Source organism: Gavia stellata, chromosome 5 (genome assembly GCF_030936135.1).
Source record: "Gavia stellata isolate bGavSte3 chromosome 5, bGavSte3.hap2, whole genome shotgun sequence".
Lineage (NCBI taxonomy): Eukaryota > Metazoa > Chordata > Aves > Gaviiformes > Gaviidae > Gavia > Gavia stellata.
The window spans coordinates 28,006,205-28,027,664 of record NC_082598.1 but is presented as its reverse complement, the minus strand read 5'-3'; the positions used below and the strand labels follow the sequence as shown (position 1 = coordinate 28,027,664).

General features: G+C 36.5%; 1 protein-coding gene across 1 annotated transcript in view; it reads left to right on the top strand.

The window, feature by feature from the left end:
- Window positions 1-15,933, top strand: part of KCTD8 (potassium channel tetramerization domain containing 8) — a 100,484-nt gene extending 84,551 nt beyond the window's left edge. Inside the window, exon 2 of the mRNA XM_059818078.1 lies at window positions 15,473-15,933. Coding sequence (XP_059674061.1) covers window positions 15,473-15,933 — 461 coding nt within the window. The remainder of the gene's footprint in view (window positions 1-15,472) is intronic.
- The last annotated feature ends 5,527 nt before the right edge of the window (window positions 15,934-21,460 follow it).

Below are 21,460 nucleotides of genomic sequence, written 5' to 3'. Positions count from 1 at the left end.
AAAGGGCACACATAGCCCTTTTCCTGATTAATATCTGTACAGTTTGCGCTTGGAAATCTGAGTCAGTAAAGTTACATCATTGGCCCCTGACAGTCCCTGTGCATATAGACTGGTCTTTTTTGTCAGCTCTGGATGGTGACAGAAAAGAAACACCGTATCAGCTGTCATCAGAAGCAGGTTTCAGTTTGGGTTGCTGCTGGAAACTTCAAAATGCAGAACTGCAACTGCTGTTGCGGACTCATGTTGACATCTGTAAGGCAACAAATGAGTCTTGTATTGTGAAAGAGTAAATATTACCAAGCCTTATGGCTATTAGGAGAAAGACGTGTTTTCATATCAACTGCCATGTATCTTTTTCTTAATTTTCATGTTTTGTGTGTTTTAGTTTTTTGTACAACTAAGCTATGATAGCTCTTACCTGATTGCAATGAAAATGCTAATTAATACAAAATAAGATTATATTCATTATAAATGATCACTTACTAAAATGCATTGAATACTGCTTTTCTAACTCAGCGACTTACTTTTTTGTGATAATGTTCCATTCCAAAGTAATTATTCCATCTCTTGGTCAATCCTCTGTTGGGCCAGTCAAAGATGGGAAAAGAAAATAAGAGCTGGTCTCATTGGTCTCAGGCTTCTTATAGTGAAATATTTTGCATCCTACATATTTGTTTCTCCTCCTATTACTATTTTGATTCCCTTATATGCTAGCTTAATTTAAGCAAGCTTTACCAATGAATCCTATTCAGCTGTACATTGAGCAGTTACCCTGAACAAATTGTTTTTGTGTCTGTAAATTAGTTTAGCTTTAATGAAACTCTACTAAAACAATTATTGACTGTGCCTTTGGTCAACCTGAGGTCGAACTATTAGTGATAATCTGAATGAGGTTATTATTTTCTGTGTAATGTTTTTACTATAAGGTAGGTTACTATGATAAAATGAAAATTGCTCAGGTTTGTTTGGCAAATGAAATTTGATGTAAAAATTTTCAATAGTACTGTCTGTTCACTCTCCCAGGATGATTTTTGTTGTATTTTTCCTTCCTGCTCTCATTCTTTTTGTTGCTATGAAAAGCTACAAAAGCCACTCAGCTACTAATTGAACACTCTTCAGGTTACTGGAATGTAGGATTGTGGTGAAATGTGTAAATAAATGTGTATTTCTCCTCTGAAATTCTCATGCTTTTTCTTGTAGGGCTTTTTTTGTTGTTTTCTTTGCCTCCATTAGAGCTAAATTAGATATTGACTAATATTATCTATATTTCAGTACTGTTAAGACATGTTTTGTGAATCTCTCAAGATTTGGTATATTTCATTAAAAAAATATTCCAAGAATAATATAAGAAATGAAATTTTCACTAAAGAATACTGTCACCCTCTTTAGATAGCCTTCTGTACTAATTTGGTATTCAGTTTGCAGGATAGTAGAAAATCAGTCCGTGTTTTATTATTTAACATTTTTATTATTTAAAAACTTTGCAAATGTAGTTAATATTTCAAGAAAGAATGAGTTTAAACAAACACATTTTAGTCTGAGCTGGGCATAATTTATTCATTGCAAATTGTATTAAGAGATTAAATATCTCAGTTATGTGTATTGATTTTGTTTCCTTATAAATATCTGAAACATTTGGAATAAGAGGAGGATGAAGTTTTCCTTCTCTTTCTAATGCTGGTTTCACCTGTTACTTGGTCAGGGATGGAAATGTCACATGTAAATGCAACTATTGGATGCAACTAGCAGTCACCTGTAAGGGATGAGGGATTTAAGGAACAAGTATTGCAGGCTAGATCTCTCCGCTAACAGATTACACATCATGTTGAACACGTGAGTAAATTTGAAACAGGAGGGTATATAGTTTCTGTAGGACCAATTTTACAAGCCTAAAGTTGCTCAAAACAGGTCTAGTGCTGTTTATCCCTTGAATTCTGCTGCAAGAAGATGGAAGGAGTTCATTGGGAAGAGCTGGGGTGAGGCAAGAAAATGTTGTAGAAAGTCTTGAGGAAAGCATGGAAAATTCAGCCAGGACCTGGCTGCTCCATAGACCTATGTAGCTGCTTAACTGAGAACAGAGGGAAGTTGTCTGGCAAATGCTATTTGGGCTCTTGTGTTTGGATGGAAATTGCTTATGGGCACTTTTGTTTATATTAAAACCAATGTGGTTTTTAAGCCTTAAATGGGTTTGCTTAGAAATATGAAGAATTAAATTATATCTCTAAGAAAAGGTCTTCGTTTTCCACCTCTTCCATACAGTCTTCAAGTATCTAGCTGTAGAAAATACTACTTTATCTGCTTCCAGAGCATCTGCTTTGTGTTGTTAAAAAAAAATCATTTTTGTAGTTTATTGCTTTGACCCTTGTTTCTCAGTCCCTACATTAAATCTCTCAGTTTTATGTCAGACATGGGTTGCTTGTCCTCACACTTAATGCCTTTGGTTGCCTATCGTCACCTAGCCCCTGTCATTTGCTGTTGCAGTGGTAACTCCTAGCCCCAACCAGACCATGGTGACTTTCTCCATTGCTCATGTTCTTGTTGTCTCTGATGCTGCTTCTTACTTGAGTGAGAAGATACCACTAATGTCTGCAATGTTATTGTGTTACTATCCTTCAAAATCCTCCTTAAAACTCCCGGGGTTTGTGCTGCTCATATAAATTTTGACAAAAGATTAGACAGCTGGAGGTCTGAGACAACCAGCCTATCGTGCTGACCAGTACTACATTTTCTGGTACTTTCCCATCTGTCTGTCTCTTCCCATCTGTTGTTTCTTTTCTTGTTCTTGGATTTTAACCTGTTCAGGGCAAAGGTCACCTATTAATTAATGATGTTGCAGCCCAACTACATTATGCACAATGTAGCCTATTACTAGAACATAGTCTGCAAGGGAAATAAAATGAGTATGAATAACAACAACCACCTCAGTAATAGTAGTAAATCCTTTCTAGACTTTCCTTTTTATTACTTTTATAGGATTAAGTGGTGAGGAAACATTTAGGTTAGTTCAAGATACATAACATCACTTTTATCTTCAAGTACTACCTAAGAAGTGTCTGAAGAAATTTTGCAGGTTTTCAAATATTTCCGTTAGGAATCCCCGTATGTTTTGAATTTCTAAATGTGACCAGTGTAGTCCTGTCCCTTAAATGCAGTTGCTTCTGTCTTGTTAAAAATGTAGTTTGTTCTGCAAATACTCAAGATTTCTGTTAAGAACTTCACATGGTCTTTACTATACTGTAGTTGTAATCTGTGTGATTTTACTGTTTCCCAAGGAGAATTCATTTAATGAATTCAACCTTCAAGTTTTTTATCTGTTTCCGAGTTTATGTCCTATAGTCATAACATTTTGTTTGTATGGATATATAATATTTTTACATGCAAATGATTTGCAAACTATTTTGCTTTTTGTAAAGGACAAGATGTTGTGTGCAGAGTGAATTCATTATCCTTTACATATTCAATAATTTATATTTTATATAAATATATACCATATAAATAAGATTGGTCTTCTGCATATGTTTTCATATTTTCTGTAGCTGTTTACTTGGAGGCAATGCTTTGGATGTTCCATAGGAATGATCTAGGAATTTGGATCTAAAGATAGTGTGTTATTACCAGCATGTGTTTACATAGTTTAGGATGCAATGCCCCATTAATTTAATATTATTTTACTTTATTTTTCAAGTATCAGACCTTAACGATAAAACAGATGAATGGCACTGCTATAGTTGAAACATTAGTCTGAAATGTACTTCATGCTATGTACACAGACGTGAGAAAGACCTCATTGATGACCATCACTGTTACTTAGGGAAAGCTTTCAGAAAACATTTCTGTTCTTTTCACAGAATTCTTGCAGATTGAGACATTTCTATTATCCCAAGGACCAGCGAGGAAAGGCATAAAACTATACAAATATAATCTGAGTATATTCTGAATTGCTTCCCTCTTAGTGCTTAAACCCTTGGGATAGTTCACTGTGGACTCTTAGCCAGTTCATGTAATTCAGTGCTAGTTCTCAGTAACCAAAAGTAAAATGCAGACTTGATTCAATTGTGCATTTCCCATTGTTTTGCACTTGCTTATTGCCTAAAGTGCTATCATAAGTATCATGTAATCCTGCCAAGATTGCTCGTGTCTGAAATATTTAATATGAAACCTTTTCTAGTGCCAAAGCCAGTGCATGGTATTTTGACAAATTTCTGCTAGCATGTTTTATGCACATTCTGTAAATTCACATTAATTAATTTACGTTGCATGCCAGTAAAATTGAAAGAGCTAGAAGGAAGAAATGAAGATTACACGTTTTATCTAAAGCGATTGACAAAGTAATTGGCAAAGCAAAGTAACGTTAGATGATACTAGACAAACAGAAATAAAAATTATCAAGGAAAAATTTTGGTTTAGTATCTGAAATTGAATGGGGAAGCAAACCACAAGGGTGACAGACAAAGGTGATTCTGTCACTTTTTTATTGTTTGTTTTTTTTCCTGTTGCTTATACTGTTAGAACAAAGTAACCAAGACTGAGACCACTGGCAGTCCCCAAAGAGGAGAGTTCTTACCAATGACTTGTGAAGGAACTTTTCTTAAAAGAAAACATCAAAACAAAGATTCCTGAAATTGCTGTGTTAATCACTCTCCCTCTGCTTTAACTCATGTTGGAGCTTCTAAGAGAGAAGCAGTGATTTTGGAAGTGGCTGAATCCCTGAAGTCCCACTGAAATACATTTCTGACTGGTAGACCTTATTTGAGATGGCATTTTTCACATGCCATGTGTACTTTTATTGAAAGTAAACTATATTTTGATGAGGATATTATTAAGTCAGTATATTTAATGTATGTGTGTGTCACAAGAAGGCAAGTAATTGCTTCACATGTGTTGCAAATAGCAATCCCTCCCCTTGAATACTCTTTCCCATCCCTCTGGTGCCTTTTGTTCTGGCACAAGCAATTATGTGGTCACATAGAGAGCCATATCTGACAGCTGAGAAGTTAAAATTAATTTAGGAAAAATGAAATGTGAGTGGTTCAAAGAAGAGCGTTGCTTGTCTGGGTGGAAAGAGATTCAGCTTCATGTTGCCTAAAACTCTGATTAGGGCTTTGCCAAACACAGACCCGGTGGCTAAAAGACTATTTCACAGTTGAGCAGATGCCCAACCAATATTAATATTTACAGAGCAGAAGGCAGCTGCCAGCCATGTGGTTGACAACAGACTGAAATTCCTGATTGACTTACAAATAAATATGTCCTTAGAAGAAAAGGGAAGGAAGTGAGGAAGGAGAATGATAATATCCAGCAACCTCAGAGGGACCCCCAAGAATCAGGGAGCTATTTCAGGAAAAAACAGGGATATAAAAGTCAGTGTCCTTCCCCAGCCCAACAGCTGTTTGAATGCAATCTGAGGACACCGAATAGGAAATAGAACTGAGTCTCTAAACCCACAGGTTAAGCAGTCATTTATAGTTTGTCCTGTGAATCTTGGGAGGGAGACGCATCTGGGATGTGTTTCTGCAATGCGAAGATGCAGTGATTGTCTTTCTTTTTTGTCACTTCTGCCCTTATAAAGTTATTGCAAGTGTGTTGTTGGCTTTTTGTTTTTCTTCTTGTAACTTTAAGTTTGTGTTAGAGGTGATTTCAAGGATGGTTAGGAAAGAACAAGTTAAAGCCATTTGCATCCTTGACACTGAGATTCTCTAGTAGTGCTCAGTATCCTGGTGTTGAAAGAATAAGAATGTACTTGTCCTTTTAGCTGCGAGGGCTAGAGTGGGAGCTGGAAGTTTGGGATCTGGGTCACTCTTCCAGGGATCAGCATTAACGAAGTAAACCTTCTGCCAGCACCAGTTAGGGGAAAGAAGCACTGAAGTCTTAAGGGAATTCATAAGAGCAACATGATAGAATGTCCTGCTTTTGACACCATTCTCCTGACTCCTTTTTGTGGTAAATTGAGAATATCACTCTAGATAAGTCTTACTAACTTTCAGATGCCAAATTAATAATTTGAAGATAATTTGGCAGGCTTTAATATCAATTAACTCTTTCTACAAGGGAAAATGCTGCATCTAATAAGCAACTAATAAGCATTTTTCATTGACAGAACAAAATATTTTAGCTCTTAACTGATAGCCACTGAAAAATAACCAGTCAAAAAAAGGCAAATAATATTAGCATACAGAGGTGAGCGTCAACCTACTTTACAGTTTGGAAATCAATGACAAGCACATCTACCAGATGCTGCTGAGATGTTACTGAAATACAAGCAATTGAGGCTATTCACTGTAGGAAGTGAGGTTATAGAAGAGGCATGCTTTTTATGAAAGTTGTTCTCATTTGTCATGTATACCAATGCATTCATTTCTGAGATTTCCTTCAAGCATCAAAATTATTTTAAGTATCTACATTTTCAGATTTGGGACAAGGGAAAAATATTTCTACAGGTGGAGAGACAGCAATTCAACCATTCTACATGTAAAATGCATTTGTGTCAAACTGCTTTTGTTGTAAAATAACCAAACCCCTCCAGTCTCAAGATCAAGCTCAGTCTGGCTGCTGCTAGTGTAATGTTTGCATTTGATTGCTATTACTGTGCTGTTAGTGGAGATTAGTACAGCTTATAACCACCACTGAAAAATGCGAGGACTTATCCGGAGTTTGGTTCAGGAAGAAAATTCTGTACTGCTTAAGTAAGCCCTATTTCTCCAAATAACTTACATACAAAATGTGAAGCATTTGGTTGACTCTGGAAGCTTGTGTTGTCTGCTAGGAACTTGTTAGATAACTTTACAATATACCTTTAGCTGGGATAGACTTTTTAAATTTTGTTTCTGGGATGTTGCAGAAGATCTTGCAATCTGGTCTCTTCAAGGATAATCAGGAGGGTTGACATCTTTGGCTGCAAAGTATTGACCTAGTAATATAGTCCTGAAATGGATAAAATCTGTCATGCATCATACACAGTGGGTGGATACTGGCAGTATTGGTGGTTTCCTGACTTTCAGTCTTTTGGTGTTGATTCAGCTTGTGTCTCATCTATTCCAAACATTTAATTTTCTTCTTGTATATCTCCAGCACAGCATTAATGCAGTAGCCATCTCTAACTCCACACACACACACACACACACACACACACACACACACACACACAAAAATCATCTTCAATATTTGACTCTGTAGTGGGATATGAAAATTACTGGTCTTTTCTGTTATCTTTTATCTGTTATCTGTTATCTGACAAGAAAAGACACCTCAGAATGAATTCAAAATTTTCAGATTAATATGTTTAATAAAAAGTTGTGGACTCTGCTTCAGTTTTACTGGAATGCAACAAATTGTCCATGTCAGAATTTCACTGGCTTTCTCCTGTTTAAGTACTGTTTTGCCTACCACGAAACCCAGTTGGAAAAGTAACAAATGGAAGGAGTATGGTTTTGTTATTTGTTCAAAACAGGATTAGGGTGAAGTATCTAATACATTCAAGTTGGGCACAGGATTGTTTATTGTATATCTTCTGTCATTCCAAATAACAAAAACAGTTTCCTCTTGATATATTAATTAGTCTTTTTATATTGTGAATAATGTTAATATTTAAAATACAGCCTGACTGGAAATAAGCAAAGAAATTTTCCTCATGTATTTATTTAACTCATTCTACTGTACCGTTTCTAGAAGTTAGTTTAACATCAGGTGGTAGTAAATGTGACAGAAAAATATTTTTATGTTGTTGGTTTGGGTTTTTTTCTTTTGAGACAAAGCACTTATCACTTACAGGCATGTGGTCCTAATCGGAAAGATGAATTGGTTCATTCACTTCAAGTACCACATAACCATTCACACACCATCGAGCTTAACACTATTAAAGGGTAATTTCCCCTGTGGGAGCTATGCCCAATGCAGCCGCAGTCTCTACACAGTGTCTTTTTATCTTTCCATGGCAGGTAAGGAGACTTAAATAAAAGGCTTCATCAAGAGTACAATCACCAACGTATTCTACCTATTGAAATATCCATGAAACAGCAAAGAAACACTCCTAAAAATCTTAATGGTCCTAAACATTACCAAGAAGACTTCAGTGTACAGTTCCCACTTTGAAATTTTGTGTTGGAATCAAAGCATGTGAGATGCTTCATGGGCTTGGCAGTGGAGGACAGGAAACATTATAGGAAAATTTGCATTTCCTATTAAATTCTGAATGTAGTAAAATATTTCAGAATAATCAAGGAATATATTTTGCCTTCATCTCTCAAAATTGCCATGATTTTTTTAATTTCTCATCATTTCTTTAGTTTGTCTACAATGACTCATTGAACACCCTATTATTATACGTTCTATATTCTAGCAAAGATTATAATTAAGTCTGCGGTGAGGTTTTCTTTAGAACATAGTATTTTCACATGTTCTTGCTAAAATATTTGGGGGCTAAAGTATTAATAAAGTATTAATAATTTTGCTTGGTTTCACCTAAAGATGAATTTTCTAGGGATGCCAATAAAAATACACTTTTTGAGTAAAGTACTGAAAAGTTATAGAAATCATTCTGAATTATTTTTTTTTCTGTAAGAAGAGAGAGTATTTTTCACCCTTTCTGCTTTCACCATTAAATTGCTTTTCTTCTAAGATCTTTTTTTGCATTCATACTAGAATGAACAGGCTTTATTTTTTAATTAATTTTTTGTAACTTAAGGTCACAGAGTGTGTTGTCTTTGACTTGAATGGGGTCATCATTTAAGTCTAAAACTTTTTTTTAAATGAATGCAGTTTTGGACCCAGACTCACAGCTCAGAATCAGCTTGTTAGTGAAGCCAAACCAATTTACATGCCCTGTAGATATGAATTTGAAGCTTTGCCAGAGCATAGGGCATATTTACATAACTGTTTTGATCGAATGTGAGTAACCTGAGCGCTATTCTTCATGTCAGGGAAGCCCTGCTGAGATTCGTAAGACCTCTCTGTGGCAGTCTCATCTGCAAGCCAACTTGCTTGGCTTTCTTAAATCACATAAAATTCAGGTTCTGCTCAAAGTACTGAAGCTGATATGTCAACAGTGCTGGCCTTATACCCAAGAGTTCAGGGCACATTAATAAATCAAGGCCTCCCAGATACTAATTCTTGTGCCTGAGGGAAGTTAACTCACTTCTTCCAAATGAATATGTTACCCTGAAGTAATTGAAGGCGAAGGGAACATTCTCTTCATTTTATTGATGCTATTCTACTTTGCATTGACAAAGTCAAGCCTCAGCTGGGTCAAAGAACATGAAAGTGTGAGCATTTGGCTATCCATAGCAATTCGTCACTCATCTGAAAGGAGGAAGAAAAATAGGAAAAGCTGAGTTTCAATCCTTCTTTCTGAAAAATACTTTGCTATTATATATTAAGCATTCTTTGGATTGAGCCTTTAATCCAAAAAGGAGTTTGAAATTTTTTACCAGATGAGACCCAAATTGGAAATTGAATATTTTTTTTTTCTTGAAGTGATTTGAAACCACACAGCATAAAGACTCCCACACAAAGTTTTGTTCCCCTGAAATCTCTACACTGAACTCTTCAATTTCTCCTGTAAGTGCAAGCTGTCAAGAGCAGAGCTTGTCAAGAGCACTTAGATATTTCTCCCATTATATACTTAGTTATTAGTATTGTTCACTTGGGATGTTCATAATGGATAAAATTCATCCATAGGCAGAGGGGCAGCTAAGGACTGTGTGCCACTTCATTCTTATGTAGGCCTGCATATTAGCCTTAAAATAGAAATTAAGTGGGACATGGTCTTCCCTCTCCCCCCTCTCCCAACAGAACTAAGTTAGATGTAAATTACAATATCTAAAAGAAGTAGAAAAGTTTTCTTGACAAACTGTACGGAGTTAAAAAAACTACATAAACTCTCACTGCTAAATCCAAGCAGTGGATTTGGCTTGATTTTGTAGTGCATTAAAGAGGACAGAGTGCAGTGGTCAGGAAGTCCCCTGTAAATTTGCCTGCCATAAAGCTAGTTTTAACCTACAGCTCTAGTGGTAAGAGGCAAGCTGAATCCCTTGCTGGTCTCAGGGAGTGGATTAATGTGTTGAATTGGGCTTTAAGAACAGGATTTTTTTCTAAAACTGGAAATATCGTTAATATGCCACAGAAAATGTCAGGGGTTTAGAGCTATCCTTCTATAGCTCTTAAAAATAATCTTTTTAAACAATAAAATCAAAGTGAAATTAGACTTAAAAGATAATAATTTACCATTGGAGTGTGATATTAAGTACTCAAAAGTCTGGTAATGAAAATGTTCCCACAGCAGCCATAACCTGTCATAAGATTTCACAGGTGACTTACCTCTAAGCATTTAGTGTAGTGTAATACTCTGCGTGTTGGTGAAGGGTAATAAAAAAACCTAGATATGTAAGATGGATAAGTTCATCATAATGTGAAGCTCGATGAGTATTTTTTCTATGATAGTATATTAATTATAGTTAATTTTACTTAGATTCTTAAGACTGAATCATAAAACACAATAGGATTCGTCTTATATTCACTCTGAATATAATGTAATTTTGAGACAGTCGGTAAAAGAAAAGTTCATTCAAGGGTTTAAAATAGCTGTGTACCAGACTGAAGGTCCTGTGTGGCCTATAAAAACAAGAATTTTTTCCCTATGCAAAACAATGTGAAAAAAATTGCATTTCATGCAAAATCATGTGTGAATCACATACTGCCAATATTCTCAAGCATGTAAAAATTATGAATCCAACTGCAAATAGTATTGTTGGATTAGAGAGCATTTCTTTGACAGATACAAATAAAAATAACTTTTGTTCTCTTTGCTATTATGGTTCTGAGCCTTCCAATATAATCAATCAGTTTAAAACCCTGTTGCTCTCCTGTTTTCATTTTTAATGAAATCAGTTAAAAACATGGGGTTTTTTTACATCATAATTTTATTAAAAATAAAGTATTTGCTAAAAATTTTTGGCTTATGCAAGAGTTAGTTCCATTTATAGCTATATCAGTTCAAAGGAACCCTTCATTGGATTATTTGATTAATTCAAAAGACTATATCTAATAGAACTGGCTTTTTTTAAAAAAAAGTACATTTGAAGAAACAGAAAATTATGGAGATAAAATATCCCCAAGAACTTTGTTTTCACTAAAATTACATCATAGAAAAACTCAAGATTTTGGGTTTTTTTGGTTGGGCTTTTAAATTGGTTTAGTTTTTTATTTAAATCAACAAACAGGCTTAATTTTATAGTGCTGGCAAAGGGATTGATAAAACTCAAATCATTTCACTTTTTTCATGTATATTTTCTGGACAACAGTAAAAGGTAGCATCTCTTTAACAGATTCCATTCTTCCTGATTGAGGTACTGCATACTGAACACATTTAAAATGTTGGTTATGTTTTGTTTCCTAATGACTATTTTTATATCAGCGTCACCTCTTATCTACATGTATTACATCCAGCTATAAGTGGTGTACTCCAGAGCTAAGATTTTCCATTCTTCATGTCAATATAGTTGTTATTAAAATATCTAACCTCAGCAATCGATGCATACGTTCACAACTTCTTTTACATTCTGCAGTAAAAATAAACTGATTTATAAACAAACAAATGATCTTTGAGACACTGTAGGAATAAAGTAGCTGAGTGAGGAAGAAGTTTATTTGTGAATCTGCCACTGCACATGTAATAAACTGGGCATTTGACTTACAGAGAGAGAGAGGAGAATGGACCAGACAGGTTAATTGGATTAGAATATGATTTCCTTTATTTTAAGCCTGTTGTATTAATATTTAAGAAAATAAGTGTATGAAAAACCTGAAATATCGATAAGCAGAATACCATTATTTTATGCTTTTAGTGTTTCCAGTGTGGTATTTTTCTCTGTTGCAGGAGATAGAGCTAAAGAAATCTTCAAATAGTTGTTCAGATTGCACTTTACGAATATCCACAAGCAATTTACACCTATCTAAGCTTTATTTGACTTCCAGAAGTATTTGGTTACAATTTTCAACCAATAGTTATTGGCCAGTGGATGGTTTGCTGTTCTCTTTGTCATTTTCTTTTCCTGACTGGAGCTATGTTGCTCAGTTATTGTTCAACAGGGAGGCCAGAGAGAACTTCTGGTTCCTTTTCCATCAATATTTTGTAGTAATTGCTTGCAAGTGATTATTTTGTCAGTCAGTTCTGACAGTAAATGTTGGCTAAAATGTGTGCAGAGAGCAACATGGTTGAGGAATAAATACAAAGTAAATGTAATATGCCTTCCTGATCAGAGAAACGTGTTTGAGATACTCTCTCAAGTCTACTAGACTTGGGAGTCTAGCAGCTGCCGTGGTAGAGGTGGTGAGTAAGCCCAGGTAAAGCGCAAGCTCGCTTTCTAACTTTCTGACAGAAAGGAAGCCATCGAAGAGCAATAAAGGAAACAGAAGTGGGAAGTTCAGTGTCTGCTGGAACTGCCTGGAGGAGAACTTGGAGAACCAGCAGCAGGTCGGACATCCTAGAAGGGGCAGGAGCAGGAAGGAGAGATTGTAAACCAGTTAAAAGTTTTTTAGTCTTATGTGCATATTGGAGCAAGTATACTTTCTCTGAGGTTTTAAGAACTATTCTGCACTGCTGGAAAATAAGTAGTTTCAGGTAGACTGAGCTATTTGAAGGTCTTTGGTGTTATTCTGGAAGGGCTGAGAAGGTACAGTGGAGACAGCATTACATCACACAATCTCAGCCACGAATGAGTGTGCCAGCATAAAGGGCAATAAAGGGCATAAAGGGCAATAAGGAGATGTTTTCCAAATTAGAGATGTAGCTAAATTTATCTGATAAACCCTGATGCTGAAAGTTAGACAAATATCTTTTGAGGATTCTTTCCTATGTATTTATAAATTCTTTTGGGTTTCAGCAGGCAGAAAGTATTGTGAGAAAAACCTCCCCTCTAGCGGAACTGTTGCTTCTGTTAATAACACACTATTGAGAGAGAAGTGCAGGAGCATATAAAGAATTCTTTGTGAGGGAGGATTTGTTAATTTTTAAAAGGAGAAGTGTGGGAGAAACCTGTGTTTGGATTAAAGTCATTGTGAATTTAGGTGATTCAGTGAAGCATATAGAGCTCAGTGCTGTAAGGTACTGAACCTCGGGGCTCTGATCCAAAAAAAGCATTTAAATACCTGCCAATTGTCATGCTCCTGAATAGTCTTGTAGGAGGAAATGGAATTTTTTATATTCTTGAAGGTGTATTTCAGTGCTTTTTTGAAATGGATCCTTAGTACTTTGCAGGTTTGAGCCCTTGAGAAGCAAGGAGTACCAATAAAGAAGTAAGTATAAACAGACGAACTAGAAATAATATCTTGATTTATGAAGTTACAGCAAAAAAATGGGCAGGAAAGACAGAGTTGAAGACTACAGGGTGTTGCTAACAGAAAACTTTCATTTCTTAGTCATCGAGTGTGTTGTTACATTTGAAGAAGCTAAGATTGTAAACTAGATTAGATATTGATGTTAATCATGTTATTGAAAATCAGAGTAACAAGACTGAAATCACTATCTGATTAACTACTCAGTTTTATAATCGCATGCTGCAAAGCCAGAGTAATTCCATAATGCCAGCTGACTCTCTAGATTTAGTATAATCATACAATGATTTTGAGGTATGAAATGAAGTGCCAGATACAACAATAGAAGGAAGGCATATAAATCTATTTAAGAAGGTGAACATATTTCTGGAAGAGAAAGAGGAAGTAAGTCGCTGCATCCATGTGCTAAATATTTGGGTTGAATATAATGAAGTAGAAAATCGCTTGTGTATTTCAGTCCGAATAATGTAAGTACAAGCCCTGATGGATTGTTGTCTCTCCTTTTTGGATCTTGATTATTCATGGGTTTCTCTTGGTGGACTACAGAAATGTGACACAGCATCCTGGGGTGCTGGCTAAAACAAAAGAAAAGCAGGTTGTTGAGTGCTACTGTTGTTAGATTACTATTTATTTGCTTTTGTGTTTTGCTTTGTTTTGTTTTCCCCTGTGTCTCATATAAAATATTACAATCTTCTTAGATTCCTTTGAATCATAGAACTGTACTGTCAAAGAGACACTAGAGTGTTTATATTGCTCCTGCATTCTTTATAATTGTAATTATATTTCTAATTTATAATTCTGAAAAACAGAATACTAAGTGGCTCAAAAATCTTGCAAACCTGTCGCAATAACTCAAGGTTGAGCTGTCATACCCTGAGTACTGGCAAAGGCGGTTACCTGATGCCTGTGGTGTTTGGGTAAACTGTAAGGGTAATCTAGTTTTTGTAAGATATTTAGATACCTTAACTGTTTGGACTCATTCAGGATTCGTAGCAGACACACAACTACCACTGAAGTCCCACTCTTCATTTTCATGTAGATGTTTAAACATCTTTTAATTTTTTCCCTTTGGTCTGATCCAATGCCTCTTGAACTCTGTAGATATTTCTGTGAGCTTTAGATAGTGTCCTAAATTAAGATCGTGATGTTTATATGATGTCAGCATAGCATCATTTCACTTCACAGCTGGAGTTTTGAAATACAGCTTCAGAAATGAAAATGCTTGTACAGATTTAGCAGCTACCACATAATTTTCACATTCATATTCTGCTTAAAACTTCAAAGCAGAAGTGATGTCTGGAGAGGATGACAGCCTAGATCCGATTTTCAGGCGTGTGAAGCGCTGAGCAGTGCCTCTGATAGGCCATCAGACCGCTCTCCCTGCCATTGCAGAGTGCCTCTTCACCGGTAACTTTATAACCTTCTTTTCCCTGCCATCTTCTGCCATAAGAGGTGTACAACTGAATTCCGAGCTTGCACTGAGGCAAGTTTGGGATAATAACTGGCAGTAAGAAGTGTAGCGAAATCAGTATAGGATTAAAAAAAAAAAGCCTAAAGACTCTGTCAGTAGTGAGTGATCTCTCTCTTATTCTAGGATTAATACTCCTTTTTCTGTCTGGGGCTTCTGCAGGGTTGACATCTGCAGAGCATAGTATCAGTAGACTGTTATGGGAAGGTGAGTTAAGAGCTTCCAAAAAAAAAAAAATCAAAGCCCTTGCAATATTTTTATTTAAGCATAGAGTTTGCGAATTGTATGGTAGTATTGTCATAATACTACAGAATCTAATTTCTCATAATAAACTTCTTGGGGTGCAATAGCAAACTAGCTCATTTAAACTTTCGTGCAGGGATTTCTGGGGCAGATAGTCTGTGAGCATTATGCACGTTTCATTACCTGGATTCTTAGGCAGTGAAGTTATTCTTACTGTAAACATTTTCAGGAGTGAGAGTTTTGACAACTGAACACACATGTAGGACCAGACCTTCGAACTGTGTACCAGCCTGGCATAGCTCTTTTGACTGAAAGGAAACACCCCCTATTTATCCCAGCCGAGACTCTGAGTCACACTTTTCTAAACGGTAGCTGATCTGTTTTCTGTGTGAGCCAGTGCTTGCTTAATACTTTTTCTTTCCTGCCTTGTATTAGGGCCTCCCCAGCGAACCGTTTCCCCCAAGCAAGACCACGAAGAAAGGAAGCACGACAAAGTCTTGGACAAGGGCAGTGAAAGTGGGACTTCCTGTAACGAGTTGTCCACCTCGAGCTGTGACAGCCACTCGGAAGCGAGCACCCCCCAGGAAAATGCCACCAGCACTCAGCCATCCACAGCCCACCAGCCAAATACTCTGACTTTGGATCGTCCATCAAAGAAGGCCCCGGTGCAGTGGATGCCACCACCAGACAAACGCAGGAACAGTGAACTCTTTCAAACTCTCATTAGCAAGTCCAGAGAAACAAATCTTTCCAAAAAGAAGGTATGTGAGAAGCTGAGTGTTGAGGAAGAAATGAGAAAATGTATCCAAGATTTTAAGAAAATCCACATTCCAGATTACTTTCCAGAGCGCAAACGTCCCTGGCAGTCTGAACTCTTACAGAAATATGGGTTATAGTAATCAACTCTTTCATGACGTACCTCTGGGGCATTTGATGTTTATTAAGTTGCCACTAACTTACTGATATCCTCCTTCTGGCCAACTCTGCCACCAGAGCTATTCCTGCTGCTTATTTCTTTCTGTGAACAGTGGATGTTGGATAGTACGTGGTTTCTTTAAAAATATATGTAAAAAGATAAAAACTTAAAAACTACAAAAGACGTCTCATCTAAACCACCTCATAGTAGCAAAGAAAAATTGCATGGTCAAGAAAGATGGTTTTTGAACTGTAGTCAGTTGAGCTTCGTTATCATTTTGGAACTCACCGAATAAAAATCTCAATCATCAGTTAACGCCTCGTTTTATGTCACCAATAAAAATGACTCAGACTTGCTATGGATGAAGAGAAACAGGGTTTAAAATTCGATTGAACTGGTTTCAGAACTAATTCCCAACTTTCTTTCAATGTTAATGCAATAAAGCAAATACCTATTTTGCATGAGCACAATGTTACAAATAAATCACACAAGAACAAGAGGTTGTCTGTTGCTTGGAGAATTATTTGATACCAAGCCTATAAACATAAAACGTCTAAGGGATTGAATTTACTTTGTTCTGGATCTGTGATTTTTTTGTGTGTACAGTGTTCTGTATGTAAGGATGGTGTAAATATGCCTTATACTGTTTTATTATTGCACCAACAACGTTCATCTATTAGTGCTTGTCAGGATTATTTCTGTGAAATGCAAACTTATGGCAGATTGTGAAAACTGGTTTGATGGTCTGAAAGTTTCTATTATGTTAGTTGCTAAAATTGGAGAAAAATAAAAGAGACTTTAATGTATTTATTAAAAGAACCATCTGGTAGATTTTCTTGGCTATCGTTATCTCCTCTCTTTTTTAAAAATAGAATGAAGCAAATTGTGACTTTTTGTTTAATGTTTTCATAACTACTCTGCTGAAAAAAAAAACCAAAACAAAAAACATGTTTCAAGAGTGGGTGAAAAATATTTAGGGTAGTGCCATTTAATTGGAACTGCCATCCAGACTCTCCAAGAGGATGAGAGTTGCACTAAGAAGCAGGAGGGAATGAACTAAGAAAACTGAGTGGTTTTACTAGCAGAGCGGAAAGCAGTTCCCAGTTGACAAGTTCACAAAAATCAGCTTAGAAATAGAAGCTTTAAAATATCACAGCAGAGTGCGCTACATTTACAAATGAAAAGTTTTCTATGAATAGTCAACTCCATATGACAAACCGATTTTCTTAGCCCAAATACAGGAAAATCAATACCTTTCTCATTACAACACCACCAAGAAGATGACTGTGGTTCAGACAGCCATAGCTGGAATGGTTAAGGACCACTGGAGTTTGCAAGAGAGCTGCTGAGTTCTTACAGGCTTGGAATTATTACTGTGTGCACACACACAAACATACACATACACATTTAGAAGGGTTCATCCCCATATATATTCTATAGCAGGAACTGTACAATTGTGTCAGAAGAGATGTTTTACATCTGATGGTAATTTTAACTGGTTTAGCTAAAGTAATCTAGAGCTAGTTACTCTCCTCTTCAGTTAATCAGTTGGCTCCAACATTTCATCTTTTGACAACATTTTTATAACTTGAAAAAGTGTATCTGGGATAAACCTAGTCTGAACTGATGCAGTCCAGTGTGAAACCATTTGGCTTCTCAGCTCTGCCCTTATGTTCCTTGCTTGCTTCTTTCTCTGGGGTCGAAAAGACCCATTCCTTCTTTTGAAAGCTTCTTGCTTCTTTGACATGTTTAGCATTTGCTTTCTCTTTCTTTTTTAGTCTTTGGCTTCCTAGTCTTTACCTGATGAAACTTGCAACTATTTAACCATGACTTACTAACCTCCAGTGGATACCATTCTGGTTTTACTTAGTCTAAAGTTAGACTATTATTGAGAGCTTTTGAAAATCTCACACTGAATTTTTTTCTAGCCTTTTGAATCTGTCTTCATTGCACTTCTCACACCTTATGCTATTTTCTGTTACCTTTGTTTAGGCTAAGTTTCCATCTAGGATGCTACCTTTCAGGTTCAGACAGCATCTTGAACCTTCCATTAAACCTTGCCATTGAGTTTGGAGATTTTTTTGCCTTCCTAATCATTCTCAGTACTCCAGGCAGTGCCTGCCTGAGGTATGCTTAGGTGATTGTTTGACCTGTCCATCCATTTTAATTCGTCTGTATATAGATGTTTTTATGAGCTTTTTAATTTTTTTCTTTTATCATACTACCTAAAATTTCTCAGAACATTTTTGATTCATTCTTGAGCAGAACAGTATATTATCTTAATACGTATCTTAATACATGGGCAGTGTAAGATTTATGATAACCTTAACCACTTTCCGTGTGTTCATGAGGCATGTGAGTGATGTGGCAGATGATAAAGTACATTGCTGTTACTTAGCAACCATACCGGCATCTTAAGATGAAGTGTTTTGGTTTTGGAATTGCACAGTGTACACTGTCCTCCTTCTTTCAGAGTGAAAAATTAGGATGTGTTATAGTCAGAGAGAGAATGGGAAAAAACAACGGCTCCTGGGAATCCTTCCCTCATATTCTCTAATTCCCATCACACTTTTCATCCAGTTCACCCAGTTACAGCTCCAACCCTATCTATATGGTTATTAATATACAGTTTTCAGATTCCAGACTGTAATTAGGCAGAAAGCAAGCTGAGACATTTGGTGGAACAGAGGAGCTTGTGGGCAGTTAGATGGCTAAGGCTGGTAGGAAATTCCCAGGTGTTACAAGAGAATTGTGTATTAGAAGCACATGGGGGGGGTTGATTGCTTCCCTTTGTCTTCCATTTTTCTTACTTCTCTGTGATAGCTGCTTTTTCTTTTTCCCTTTCAGTCTTCTTTTTCTCTTCTTTCCAGCTATTCACTTTGTTACACACAGGAATAGTCTACCATGGGAAACTGTGCCTTTTATTGGACTTCAGGGGAAGTAGTCAGTAACTTAAAATTCTACTCCATATGAAGTTTATGATTTTAAAACATAACGTTTTTCTGGAAAGGAAAGAAAGATCAAAATGCTGACATTTGTCAATCTTAAATTAAAAAAGGAATGTAAATAATAAAGTTTGTACTTTTCTTTCACTATTTTAATTGTTTTTATATTAATTTCAAGATTTATAGGATTATGTTTTACAGTTATAATTATGACATATTTATCATAGAAGAGTTTCGGTTGGAAGGGACCTTAAAGATCATCTAGTTCCAACCCCCCTGCCATGAGCAGGGACACCTTCCAGTAGACCAGGTTGCTCAAAGCCCCGTCCAACCTGGCCTTGAACACTTCCAGGGATGGGGCATCCACAGCTTCTCTGGGCAACCTGTTCCAGAGCCTCACCACCCTCATGGTGAAGGATTTCTTCCTTATATCTTATATCTACCCTCTTTCAACTTAAAGCCATTACCCCTTGTCCTATCACTAAACTAAATCTAGTCAGCAGTTGCTATGATAAACTGTAATTGATAATTGATAAAATATATTAATGAAAAAATTAAAAATAAGATAAAATACAAAAAAAGTAATATAACATGTAAATGAAGCATATTTGTGGAAGGAAAGTAATTCTTATAAAAAATGGAATTTTTTCTTTGTCAGAATTTTTTTCTAAATCAGCACAATCCCTTAAATCATGGTTGTATTGGGAATTCAACATGGAATACATATCCCTTTATGTTTTTCAGCCAAGAATAATTCTTAATTTTTAACATGTTCAGCAATATAGAATGCTATGTTCTAGATTATGTTTAAAGATTTGGAGCTGATAAAAATAAAACAAATCTTCCTTCACAAGTAGTCTCCTAGTTAAGCTAATATTTCACAAGAGTAACATATCAGAATCTGCTGCAAAAATACTGTTATCATTGCCCGTGTTTATTCACTATAAAACTTAATTTTAAGACCTCATAATGGATGTTGTGTGCACCATTTTTTATGTACTTTATTGTTCTATCTGAACAGGTGGGGAATAGAGATACAGTTTTGCCATACAATGATGTTTACACCTTTAAAATCAGAATCACATGGTGGACTAATTAGTCTATTGCTGAAAGAATACTTCTGAGCCCTTCTTCCACCAACAAAAATTTACAAGTCTTAGAATAATTGAAATTAATTCTGAAATAGAATTTTAGAATTCACTTTGATTCACTTTGAACAAATTAAAAAAATGCTAAATTGTATAAAAAGCCATCATTTTGTGGCCTTCTTTTTTAAAAAAAATGCTTATGCAAAATCATTTGACTTGCTAATGCTGTCTTTGTTCAAGTAATGGTATTCAAAAATATACTTCCTACTGGAGGTGGAAAACCCAATTTAGTATACTTGGTAATGAGAGGGCAATGCTGGGTTCCCTCTATGAGTGACTCATGTCCTGAACCAAGCTCTTTGGGATGCTCAGAAATTCTCAGGAAACCTTAAGCTTTTTGCAGGATCACACCACTGGTATGGCTCACCATAAAAATAGCATTCACACATTACTTCAGCTTATATATTACAGGCCGTCAAGTAGTTTCTTCTTTTCCAGGATCTGTTATCTAGCAGTAATTTTCAACCTGTTTCATATTTTCCACTCTACCCCTCTCTTTTCCATTGTTACTATGGTCATTCATGCAATCACTTTTATTTAAGAGTTTATCTGTTCCTACCCAAATTCAGAAGGGACTACCGTAGTCTTCACACTGGAAAATGATGGGGGAAGCTGGGCACACTGGAAATGTTGAGGGTTTGAATAACCTTCAGCACTGTTGGCAAGAAGACACCATAAAGCACAAGCTGGGAGGCAAAGTCACGTCACCCTGCAGCTCATGCTCTCTTTCAGACTGTCAGGCATCAAATCCCTTTAGCGCTGTCCAGTCATCCAACAAAGCGAGCCACAAAGACACTGTTCACCGATAAATGAGCCGCTGATGCTGTCTGCATCCAGTTTGCCATCCCCACCTGCTGTGTGTTGGTACTGCAGCTAAATTGGTCATCCCAGTTCAGATATAGTGATGCTGGGCTGCGCGAGGCTGGTGCAGGTAAGAGCTGTAAGAGCTACTACTCCTGCAGTACATCCATTCACGGAGATATACTACTTAGTGCAGGCTGCTGTAGTGGACACTTGCCTTCACATAGTCACACCCTGCATCACTGTATCTGAACTGGGATTGTTGTTTTATACTGCTGGATCATCGCTGTTTGCGCAGAAAAGAGCTGTCCCGTGGGACCAGATCCTGGTATCCGTACAATGTAGATCCACAGCAGAAGATGGCAATCTTGGCTGCGTTAGTACACTGTTCCTTCTTTGAAGCCTGGGCTCGTGACAGTGTGAAATGGGGTGCTGAGAAAACAGAGTATAAATGGTGCCCAGAAGAGAAACTCAGCATCGACTGTGCTCCCATCTGTTTGGAGCCTGGCACCCTGGCACTCCTCAGCTGCAGGCATTGGATTGTGTAAGACACATTGGGGAAAAGCACAAATGGAGTCAGTGCAGTTAGTGATGGATATAAGAAAATAAGTAT